General features: G+C 36.2%; 1 protein-coding gene across 4 annotated transcripts in view; it reads right to left on the bottom strand.

The window, feature by feature from the left end:
* Pkc53E (Protein C kinase 53E) overlaps positions 1 to 11825 on the bottom strand; it is a 150421-nt gene extending 138596 nt beyond the window's left edge. For 3 of the 4 annotated variants that reach the window (XM_089103125.1, XM_089103126.1, XM_089103124.1), the window contains exons 1-2: positions 11699 to 11825; positions 4221 to 4374 (exon numbers count right to left, since the gene is read on the bottom strand). In XM_089103125.1, coding sequence (XP_088959251.1) covers positions 4221 to 4374; positions 11699 to 11819 — 275 coding nt within the window. In that variant the 5' untranslated portion in view covers positions 11820 to 11825. The remainder of the gene's footprint in view (positions 1 to 4220; positions 4375 to 11698) is intronic. The other variant, XM_089103123.1, reaches the window with a different exon arrangement.
* Between the last annotated feature and the right edge of the window lie 664 nt (positions 11826 to 12489).

The following is a 12489-nucleotide window of genomic DNA, read 5'->3' as shown; positions in this document are numbered from 1 at the left end:
GAAAAATTTGGGAATAAACCTGAGATTAGTATTATCAATTCAAAAGATATATCAATGCTTTATGAGGGGGACGAATCCCTTGGGGAAGATACTCTTTGGGAAGTTACAAAAGATAGCCGTTTTCCTCAATGCATAACTGGCGGACAATTTGTGATCCCTTTATCGAGATTTTGCCTTTCTGATCTGAAGTCCATGGGGGATACTCTCTCCCAGTCACTTCATACTTCACCCAAACTGTTGTCCAGCAACCCTATTCAGAGCTGTTATTCTTCATGGGAACCAACAATTATTTTCGGCAAATTGTATTCAGTGGGAGATGTATCCAAATTTCATTTTCAATTAGCATCAACGTATATTCTTCAGTTAAATATCCCAGGGGAAGGGAACCAGAAAAAAAGCGATTCATTGTTCGCTCAGATTTTTACTTCATTTTCCTGAACCCTTATCGTTTTGACAGGCCTGTGTATTTTCGGCCTTAGACAATTTGAAATTATGCCAAGGGAAAATTTACTTTTTTATCGAGAGTTGAGGTTGTTTCCACCGATGGAAATTAAGAGGCTAGTGCAGCCAATTTTTCACGATGGCTGGCATGATCACATGTGCAAGAAATTGATTCACTACTCCTGTGAAATATAAATTCGTGAGAGCGAGCAAAATTTGTTGTTTTTGATTTGTTCTATGCACAAGGAATTCCTACGAATCTTGGGGACTTGGATTTTCAAAAACCAAATGGGCATGTTAGACGATCTAGACCATGGTGGTCCTACAGTAGAGACGTGTCGAGGACGACCGATCCAGAGCCAAGCAGAGGAAGCACAGGCATTGGTAGAAGAGAAGGTAAAAAGTAAATTTAGTGTTTATTTTAATTTGATATCGTGTTTGAATTTCCACCCAATCCAACGGGGATTTGGGCAATTTATCCTAGGAGGGAGATGTTGGAACCCTTGGTCCCAGTTTTTCAGAAAAATGTCCCTCCCAGTTTCATTTCCTTGGTCCCTTTAATTATTGTCCTTTCTTAAGCAATAAATATTAAGGTTCCTTTCATTTTTTGACATTATTTTGGGTCTTCTTATCTTAGTTCGTGTTTAATAGACCACTAGGAAAACCTTCCAGAGTAAGGGAGATTAGCCAGTATATTAGGAGCCCTGAAATCGGCTGGAAAGATTCATTTACTATCCCTGATAAACCCCACCACGTGCTGCGGATTCCCGGCTGGGAGAATTTGTCCTTTTTGAGTTCAGTTCATTTTTATAAAGCGTGAGTGTTAATACAGTAAGAATTTTTCTATGTACCTATTTTACTTTTCAGCTTAGGCCGAGATTAAAGGGTTAATTAGAAAATCTTATCGATAAACTTTGGCTTTAAACTTTGGCCTCTTAACTGCGTACGTGTTTAATTGACCACGAGGGAAAAAGTGCGCAGGTAAACTTTGGCATAAACTTTGGCCACCCGATCACGTTAGTATAAAGGAACCGTTGGAGCAACCGCGGAAATCCCACTAATTTGGGGCCAAAGAGGAATCGTCCCCCTTCAGTAAGTGGCATAGCAACTCTTTGCGCCATTTTTGCCTTTAAAAGTGGTGACCCCGCTCAATAAACATCCAATAATATATATATATATATATATATATATATATATATATATATATATATATATATATATATATATATATATATATATATATATATATATATATATATAATATATATATATATATATATATATATATATATATATATATATATAATATTCGCAATAGGGCAAGACATTCTAAAACGGCTTTAGTACAATTAGGGGGCGGTATTTCGGCTTCTGTTTGTGGTGATTTCTATCCGTTTTTAGGTTTGACTTAATTATTCATTTTAATTTCCTTTCGTTTGAGAGTTCCTTCATTCAAATTTAGCAGGATTAAGGGGCGGTAGCCCGGCTCCTGTTTGTAGTAATTTTAGTTCGTTTTTAGGTTTGACTCGATTATTCAATTTAATTTGTTTATTTTAGGACTTATTTATTCATATTTAGCAGTGTTTGCTATTTATATATATTATATAATTTTTCGTTTAACTCCTGTCTGTTTTGGGTCTCATCAGTTCGTTCTTAGTAATTTCCGTTTGTTCCAAGGTTTACTTATTATATGACTTGATCAAATGCAAACACTTTTTTTTCAACTGAAAGAAAGGAGCAATACTAAAATTTAAGACGAACAGAAATTATTCCGAGCATGAGGGGGCTGCCCCTCCTCAGCCCCTTGCTGTTGCACTAAAAAATTTTAGTGGTTTTAAAAAGCTTCTTATTCTAATTAAATGGCCCTTGTGTTTCAGTGGTCATTCTTAATGAATTGGTTAACAAAAAGTTAAGCTTTAGCGTAATGAGCAAGAGATGAGACAGCCCCCTCATATACAGAATGATTTCTGTTCATTTTAAGTCTTAATGTTGCTCCTTACTTTCGGTAAAAAAAAAACTTTTTTTTTCTTTTTTTTTTGATTACTAATCGTTTTTCAAATCATACCAAGAAATCTCTCTCAGTGGAACATCCCCCGAAAAATCCCCTCCCCCACAGAAAATAACCCCTGAAAAATTTCCGTGTATTTCTCAATAACAAACACTGTCTGTGAAATGGGAAAATTGCAAATCTTCAAGTTTTTTTCCCGCAGGGGCTGTGGAACGTCTTTGGGATAAAAAAGGGCGTGGGAGGGGGGTTTGTAGCCCTCTAATTTTTCTGTCATTTAAAAGGGGCCTGGAACTTCTAAGCTCCGTTCGAATGAGCCCTTTCCCAATCTTCTAGAAACATTGGTTCGATACAATCATCCCTAGAAAAAAAAAATACATTAAGGTTCCCTGATACCATGAATCGACTGGTATGATTTTCATTAAGGTTACTAAACTTTTTGGGGATGTTCGCCCTTTTTTAAAATATTAGGTAAATCTGTTTGAGGTTCGTTGCTTTTGATGGGTAACATTAAACCTAATGTATTAATTTTAATGTCACCCACCAAAAGTTATATATTTAGGATATGTATAAAAAGCCAATTCTTTTCGTATAATAATTGTTATCAAAATTCTTCTTTTTTAGAATTTCGGTTACAATTGGGCCTAGTCGCTCCTTACTTTCAATTCGTTGCCACGAACTATTTAATGTTTGTGTTCGGTTTTAATATGGCTCCTCACTTTTCCTTAAAAAGCTTCACTTTTTTGGAAAATGTTCTTTTTGAATTGATAGAGGAGGGTAGAAGATATGAAACAGATAATAGGTGTATTCTGAAGCAAAGTAGCACACCCTTAGATTGTAGGCTACATGCTACAAAATCAGAAATGGCAGAAAAGATTGCCTTGGGTTTTGTAATTTGGGGCAAAATAATAAAGCCTTAGCTTTTATACATACTGCATTTTTTTAAATAGTAACATGGATTGGTAAAAAACGAAAAAATAACGAAAAAAACAAAACAGAGAATAAATCTGGTTTTCAGAGTTAATCACATTTGAGCCCGTCTTTAAGGAACGTGTCATTGTTTGGTTGTTTTGGGAGGGGGAGTGGTTTGTATAAGAAATCTTCTTTAACCCCAATGTTTTTAAAGCTTCGATGGGTTGGGGGGCTCATACACTCAATCGACGGTAAGGAAACAAAAGCAAACTGTTGCTCCTACAGCATTTTTGTCGGCAATGCCAACCAAAGGTTGCTAGAACAATTAACCAACTAATTTACTTCTTTTCAATTTAAGGTCACAGCAATTCAGTTCGATTATTCATAGACGTTAAGGATCAAAGAAGTTTCACCTGAGCCAAGATTATATTACGAACCTCTTATATTTGCTAACTTTGATTTTTTTTTTTTTCAACAATTGTGAAAGAAAGTACAAGTTATCAGACAGGCACTCGCTCAAAAGGAAGGACTTTTGGCAACACCTACTCCCTCCCCCCCACCAAAAAACAACTCAAGGTTGTTTCTATAGTTTAATATATGTTACACATATAAGATTATTCCTGCAGGTTGTTATATGCTCCGTGTAATATCCCTCAGTCCCCGTCCCCAGAAATACTCCACCCTCTGAAATAAATTAATGCTTATTCATGATGAGAATATTTTTAAGGTCCAAATAATTTACATGGATAATTATAAACTCAAGTTTTAGTAGGTCATATTGTGGACCAAATATAACTGCCTTAGGGGGCTCATGATGGGCTGCAAAGTTTCAGTCTTGCCCTTAAAACTAGAAGGTACTTACAAAAGAAGCGTCTCTTTCCATTCTGGATTCAGAGATGATTTGATAGTTTTCGTCTTCTTTTTTATTCCATCCGTGTCAGGGATAAGTCTTGCTTTAACATAGGGATCAGAGAGGCCATTTGGATCCATCGGAATTAAGTTTTTCCCTTCGATCACTAGAAAAACAGGATATCTAAGACCATTTATAGAAGAAATCTTAATACAAGGATGATTTGGGAATTTCATAATAGGGCTACCGAATCACTATGAAAATTGACAAAAAAAACATAGGTGCAAAAAAAAACAGGCTCATTAATTCCAAAGAATATGGCTTCAACAATATGCGCAAAAGACGAAAATATAAAGAAAAATCGTGTAACAAAGTTATATATTTACATCAAGTCCAGGATACCTGGTTTGGAGTTGAGATTAAACTCCCTGACTAGCCCTGGTTATAGTTCAATCATTTGATTATTCACATATACATATACATGTTTGACATAGGCCCATAGTGAGACAAGCTCGAAAAACTAGGCCTAGACAAAGATAAAATAACAAATAACACTACAGTACAAAGATAAACACGACGACAAAGATACAATAGCACAATAGTAAAAGAAAGTAGCAGTTAGCCTAGGATTCACTAAAAAATAACAAATTTCAATATTATTAAATATAAATGGTTATCACATAAAATCTGTCAAGAAAAAAAAACCATTGTTTTTCTAGCATTTTGTGGGACTAATAACAGCTCAGAACCTTCCCTTTATTTTCAGATATGCTGCACATCCAGACGCAAAGTTCTCCTGAAAGGGAGAAGAGTTCATATAAATTTCGTAGAACAGCATTAGCCCATATGCGTCTTCCATAAACTCATTGTTAAAATAATAATTTCCCTTCAATCCCGGCTTTTAAATTGCTGCATTAAAGACACTGCTTTTAAAATTTGGAATGAAGCAACAATTTAAATGGAAGAATAAAGTACGTAAACAAAGACATACTTCTAAATCCAAAAGAATAGGATTGAAACATACCTACATGAGATAGTTATAGGCAAAATTAATGGACCTAAAGTGTGTTTGTACATTTCAAAGCAAACTAAAAAGCAGGGGCGAATCACCAGCATTTTTATTGGGGGGGGGGGGGGGACAAGAGGGGTCCATATCCTGATAGACAAGGGGCATGGGTGTATAATAATTTTTATCTTCCCATTATTGTCTTCAATAATTCACTTTATTATCTTCACATTATTGACCCCCCCCCCCAACACCACCAAACGACGCCCCTGCTAAAAAGTTAAAGTGCTCAGGACTAGAATCTGGTTTTGCCGGGGTCACTAATTAGGAAAAAGGTCCTTTAAACTGCCTTTTGCATCTGATACAAAAACTACATATTTAATTTCGATAGGTTTCGTACTTAGGGGAAATTTCGTGGATGCACTTTAAGACTTGCTTTACAAGTTTTTACATGGAAGCTTATAGATCAATAGGGATTTGAATTCGATCTCATGGAAACAGTACTGTGGAATTCCCAACGAAATCGCAACCAGAAGTAAACCAGGGTTGCCACTGAGTAAAATAAATGCCTTTCGAAAGGCCAGACTGGAGTGAAATTTTTTAAAATAATTACTTCATGAACTTAATGGCCACGAAAGTAAAAATCTACAAAACAAACATACATACTTTCGTTTACTAGACGACTTTAAAATACTAATTAGATACATCGCCATGGCATATGTTTTCCTTTCCGGACTTAACGACACAACCATTTTAATATGAAAAAGCTGAATAGAATGATGAATGGAGAATTAAGTATTAAAGGAGACAAGTTATATTTTTTAACAATTTGAATTAAAGATAATTCCAACACATATTAAGCTCATCAGTTGGCAGTCCATGCCTGAGCTAAGTTTTGATTCACGAATTGGTCGATCAGGGTTCCAGCATTTACTACAATCTAGTAAAGAACAAACTCTAGCCCATAGTAACCATATATCTAAAAACCCATTTTGGAAAAAAAGCCGTCAAGCGAGAGAGAATCAACATTTAAAGCTGTATCAGGAATGGTAACTATTATTTTATATAAAGTGCAAAATTTGCACTTTACTGAAAAAATACAAATGAATATGCATTGTCAGTTTAATACACATATGTTGATATTTATTCCTTAAAATGTTAATTATATTTGATTTATTAAAGGTATAAAAGTGAAAATATTTAAAAAGAATTTTTCAGTAAAGCGCAAATTATGTTCTGATCTTGGGAAGACATAGGGGTTTTGAGCCCTACTTAGGTTAATTTCTGCTCGTTTTGAGTTTGACTCGGTTAATTATTGTAATTTCTCTTCGTTTTGGGTTTTATTTTTTTTTATCGATGCTGATTTGTGATAGTTTTACGCTTGGTAGATTATTTTATTTTTGCTCATTTTTGGTTTAAAGGAGTTCTTTCCTTCTCTTTGAAAAACTTATTTTGTGGAAGAGATGTCTTATTGGCAATCAGCATACACACAGTGCTTTTTGATTTAATCTTAAGACAAGACGGGGGGGGGAGCTAGCTGCCCTCCATAACTTTTGACTCTTAAAAGGGAATTAGAAAATCCCATTTTAGACCAAATGAGCCCCCTCTAAAGTTTATACAAACATCCCTTTCATAAAAACCTTAAATGTTCCTGGGGCATAATTTACAATCCTTGCCCCCAGGCTCTAGGGGCTTGTTTCAACCCCAAAAGTCTTGGTATATGATATTTGGACTATTTTGAATAAAATGGCTATCTCAAAATTTCTATTAGAAGCATTTCGGGACAATACGACGTGTGTATGGGAAGGGGGGGGGGGGAGCTGTCCTCCAATCACTTTGACTCTTAAAAGGAGCACTAGAACTTCTGATTACAAATCCAAAGAGCCCCCTCCGAAGTTTATAGGACCATGCTTACTATAGAAACCTTATATGTCCCCACGGCGTAACTTACAACGCTTGCCCTGAGGGCTGGGAGGTGGGTTTGTCACCTTTCAACTACGTTGAACAAAAAGGGCTATCACAAAATTTTGATTGGAAGTGTTTGGGGAAATGATGGGCGTGGGGGGGGGGACATTTGCCCTCCGATCACTTTCGACTAATAAAAAGGACCCTAGTCCTTTCCATTTCCAATCGAATGAGCCCCTTTTGAAGTTTCTACGACAACACTCAATAAAAATCCTTATATGCCCCAAGGGCATAACCTACAGCCCTTGCCCTGAGGGCTGTGCGGGAGGGGGGTTGTCATCCTCGAAGACATAATTTCCGGAACTCTCAACTACGTTGAACAGAATGGCTATATCAAAATTTTGATCGGAAGTGTTTGTAGAAATGATGGCTGTGGGGTGGGGCATTTGCCCTCCGATCACTTTCGACTATTAAAAAGGGCACTAGCCCTCTGAATTTCCAATCGAATGAGCCCTTTTTGAAGCTTCTACGACAACGTTTTCTATAAGAACCTCAAATGCCCCCAGGACATAACTAACAACCCTTGCCCTGAGGGCTGTGGGGGGTTGTCATCCTCAAAGACAAGTTTTCCATCTTTCAACTACGCTGAACAAAATTGCTATCTTAAAATTTTGATTGAATGTATTTGGGGAAATGGTGGGCGTAAGAGGGGGGTTATTTGCCCTCCAATCCCTTTCGACTATTAAAAAGGGCAGTAGCCCTTTCAATTTCCAATTGAAAGAGTCCTTTTCAAAGTCTCTACGGCAACTCCTTCGACAAGTGCCCTGGTCTAAAAAAAAGAAAGAAAAAAAAAAAAAAAGAATTGAAGTTATCAAGTATTTTGCAGTAGGTTGCATCAAGAAATGGCTAATTGTAGAAAGAGAAAAGCCAAGACAGATAGTCCAAGTAATTGAGAGGCAAATGTTTAAATGGCTGTGGCACGGGTAAATGGCGGGAGTAAATATGACTCTCTTATTGGACACATACTTGTTTGTTCGTTTTTTGGAAAGGCATCATTGTGCCAACATTATTCTTTACTTCGGCAGCGCTATTGCGCTGCCTTGTATCTACATCTCCTATTCTGTAATAAAACCAGGCATACTTTTCTTCAACAATGTTTCAGCAATTGTCTTCAACTTAACGAAAAGAAAACCAAGGTAATCAGTTTCAATCTGCTGAAACGGGACTTCTTGTGGCCTGAATGATTGCCCCCAACTTCTTTTGTTTCTACTACACTGGGCGTCACTTATAGGGGTTAAATAAAAAAACAAACAAGTTTCTTCAACTGAAAGTAAGGAGCAACATTAAAACTTGAAATGAACAGAAATTATTACGCATATGAGGGGGTTGCCCCTCTTCAACACCTCACGCTAAAGCTTTTTAGAACTTTAAAAAAGCTCCTTATTGTTCTAATTAAACGAACCTTGTGTTTCGGGAGTCGTTCTCAAAGAATTGGGACAAAATTCAAACTTTAGAGTAAAGAGCGAGGTGTTGAGGAGGGAACAGCCCTCCTCATATGCGTAATAATTTCTGTTCGTCTTAAGTTTTAATGTTACTTTTTACTTTCAGTTAAAAAACCTTGTTTTTTATTTAGTTTCAGATCGTTTTTTTTTTTAAATAATGCCAGAAAATCCAGCTCCACCTACTCGGAAAATCACATTCCCCACGGAGATCCTCTAGACAATTCGGGCAAAAACCCTTAACATCTCCACGTGTAAAAAAACGTCGCCAAAGAGAAAGTAAGACAAATAAACAGAATTTCGTTAAGGAATTCTGGCAAATTCTCCCAGTGTAAAATTTCCCTTGGAAAGATCACCCACCCCTCCGAAAACTTCCCTATCCATGGAAGATGCTCCACGTAAAATACCCCCCAAGCAGTAAATTCACCCCCCCCCTCCCCCCGAAAAATGTATGCATAGTTCCCAGTATTAAATACCATACGTAAACAATGGACAAACTTTATAGCTTAAAGCTTTCCCCAGGGGGGTGTGAGGAGTCAAGTTATCTCCAAAGGCATAGTTATTGGGGCTTTCAGCTATGCTGAACAAAATGGCTATATCACAATTTTGATCGGACAATTTTGGGGGTTAAAAAAGCATAAGGACTTTTAATTTCCGTTCAAATGAACCCTCTCCCGATATTATAGGACTATTGGGTCGATACAATCACCCTGAGAAAAACAAAATAAAAAAAAAAAAAAAAAAAATCACACATCCGTGATTTTTCTTCTGGCAAAAAAATATGCAAAATTCCATATTTTTGCAAATAGGATCTTGAATCTTCTACGGTAGGATTCTCTGATACGCTGAATCTGATGGTGGGATTGTCATTAAGATTCTTTGAGCTTTAGGGAGTGTTTCCTCCATTTTTTGAGAATCAGGCAAATTTTCTCAGACTCGTAGCCTTTGATGGGTAACACTGAACTTAATGAATCTTGTATATTTGAATTCAGCATAATAAGCCAATTCTTTTGATATATTTATTAGTATCAAAGTTCCATTTCTTAGATTTTCTGTTACTATTGATCCGCGTCGCTACTTAGTTACAGTTCGTTGCCCTGAACTGTTTGATGATTGCCGGTTTGACGCTCATGTTACAGGTCTAAAAAAGGACGATTGTACAGTTTACTTCCTTACTAGTTTGTGACGGATGGGTTTCTCCCAATCTTAGTTGAAAACTCTGTACATCACGTATATGCACCTTATTCTTGAGTACACATACTCTTTGTGGGTCCCACAAGTACATAATACGGACAATCTGAATGAAGAACCGGAGACAATACGGGCGATCAAGATTATACTGAGCCATAAGAATATCATCCAAGAAAATGCTCTTACTACCCTAAAAGTCCCAATTCTACATTATAGGCCTTTCCAAGTAATGCCTAACTTCACAGAGTCCATCATTTCCTCCGAAAGATATCGTTCACTTGTCCCTCTACCTGCATCAGTCAGTGCCAAAACCCATCATAAAAATCCTTATTGCCTCCCAAATGCAGGAAAAACAGTACTGATAAATGCGTTCCTTATTTTTTTTTGCAAAACACAATGCCAGTTAGCAAAACACAATGCCAGTTAGCGAAACACAATGCCAGTTAGCAAAACACAATGCCATTTAGCAAAACACAATGCCAGTTAGCAAAACACAATGCCAGTTAGCCTGACCTTGGTCGTGATTATGACTGATATTTTTGGTAATAGATTGATTTGGCAATAGATCGGTAATAGATAGGTAATAGATAATTTGGTAATAGATCTGCTTGCTGGGGAGCGATCCTTTTTGCAACTTGACCTTTACAAGTCCTCTCCCAAATTTCTCAGACGACTTATTACGACCGTTACGATTGCCTGCTAAAACAGCAACACACACCTGTGACCTTCCTCCTCGGGGAAAATATGAGATTTCGTATTTTTGTTAATAGGAGCTTGAAATTTCCACTGATGGGGTATCAGATTAGTTAAATTTTTGTTGATCTATCCTTTGTCAGCATCACATATTTTATTTTTTTTGGGGGGGAGGGGTCCACATTCTTTATAAAGTTAAGCAAATTTTCTTGTGGGAATTGTTTTGATCGACAATTTTAAAATTCATGTATTTTACAAATACCGATTAGTCATTAAAATTCCTGTTTAAGATGTTCAATTACTCATCACGACAATTCCTCTTTTTTTTATTATTCATTACGATGAATGATTTGACTCCTATTATTATTATTGTAAATAAATCCAAAAGAATATTTTGGAAGAAGTGAGATATTAAAAAAAGGTGCATCAGAAATGACCACTACGGATGAGATAGGCCTATATAAGACACCTCACGAGGTAAGCCTTGATGACTGATTCTTTAAATATTGGGCCCAAGTATTGTGGGGGTGCAGTGGGTTGGATCTCAGCTTAGAAGCACGGAACCCAGAATTCAAACTCAGCTGTAGCACCACATTGCAGGACCGACGCAAGGATCTGAGTGCACAAGGAACGTCGTTAAGCCAATACATTGGGCCTTTTTGATAATCAGATGGGGGTTAGAGGGTCGTCAGAGAAGCAACAACATAGTTCTCCGTTTTTTTTTTTTTTTTTTTTTTTTTTTTTTGTAATTTTTTTTTTTTTTTTTTTTTTTTTATCATTAAACTCCTTCCTGCATGGAACTTAAAAGAACCAATGGAAGTCTCATCAAGTTTCTCTCCTATTGGTGAAATGATATACTAAATTATTATCTTTTGAATGCGATTGATGAGCTTCAAAGCTGATTTTTTTCTTCTTTTTAAAAGGCCCAAGAGTAAAAAGAGTAATAAAGAGAAGTAAGGCTTCTTAACATAAAGGTGAGGCTTTAGTGATATGATGAACAAAAACTGGACCTATAATGCTATATTCTTCCTAGAAACCTGGCGAAGAATATAACACAACAACATCTACTTATAAGATAAGACGCAACACGAGATCACAGAAACTCTGTTCAACCTTTTGTCGTTGCTTGCGTAATACAATAGGCAATGCTGTCAGATCAAGGGTCATAACTCATAAGTTGAACGATCTTAGATTACCTTCTAGAGTAAGTTTGTCCCGTGTACAGCTAATTTTCAGTTGCATTCTGCCGCGTCGTTCGGTGTGATCACAGCCACAAAGATTTGGGACACTCTCCACACATCTCTTATGAACGTTCATATCGCATGCTGAAAACAGAGAAAATAAATACCTCTGAAATACTTTTATTTTTTCATAGACATTGCAGAATGTATTTCGCCCACTTTGGAACTACACAATTTATATTTATACAATCACAATTTTTCTACCAAATAATCTAGCATAGTATTTAAGTATTAATAAGGACGTTTTTTTTTATTTTATTTTAGAAGGACAAAAATACTCAGAAGACACTGCGGATACTAAAGGTGCGGGAAAATATTTATATAAAAACTGGATCTATGATCACAATTAAATAAAAAAAAACAAGTTTTTTTTTTACTGAAAGTAAGGAGCGACATTAAAACTTAAAACGAACAGAAATTATTCCGTATATGAAAGGGGCTGTCCCCTCCTCAACGTCCTGCTCTTTACGCTAAAGTTTTTTATTGTTTAAAAAAATAGAGTTGTGAGAAAGTCAAACTTTAGCGTAAAGACTCTTTACACTAAAGTTTGACTTTCTCACAACTCTATATTTTTTTAAAGAGCAAGACGTTGAGGAGGGGACAGCCCCTTTCATATACGGAATAATTTCTGTTCGTTTTAAGTTTTAATGTCGCTTCTTACTTTCAGTTAAAAAAACTTGTTTTTTTTATTTAATTTTTGAACGTTTTTGTATAAATGCAGGTTTTGATCTTGGCTCAGAGTACAT

The sequence above is a fragment of the Artemia sp. Qi Xiang Cuo genome, chromosome 17, assembly GCF_049724085.1.
Source record: "Artemia sp. Qi Xiang Cuo chromosome 17, ASM4972408v1, whole genome shotgun sequence".
Taxonomy (NCBI): domain Eukaryota; kingdom Metazoa; phylum Arthropoda; class Branchiopoda; order Anostraca; family Artemiidae; genus Artemia; species Artemia sp. Qi Xiang Cuo.
This window is presented reverse-complemented; position numbering and strand designations above follow the sequence as displayed.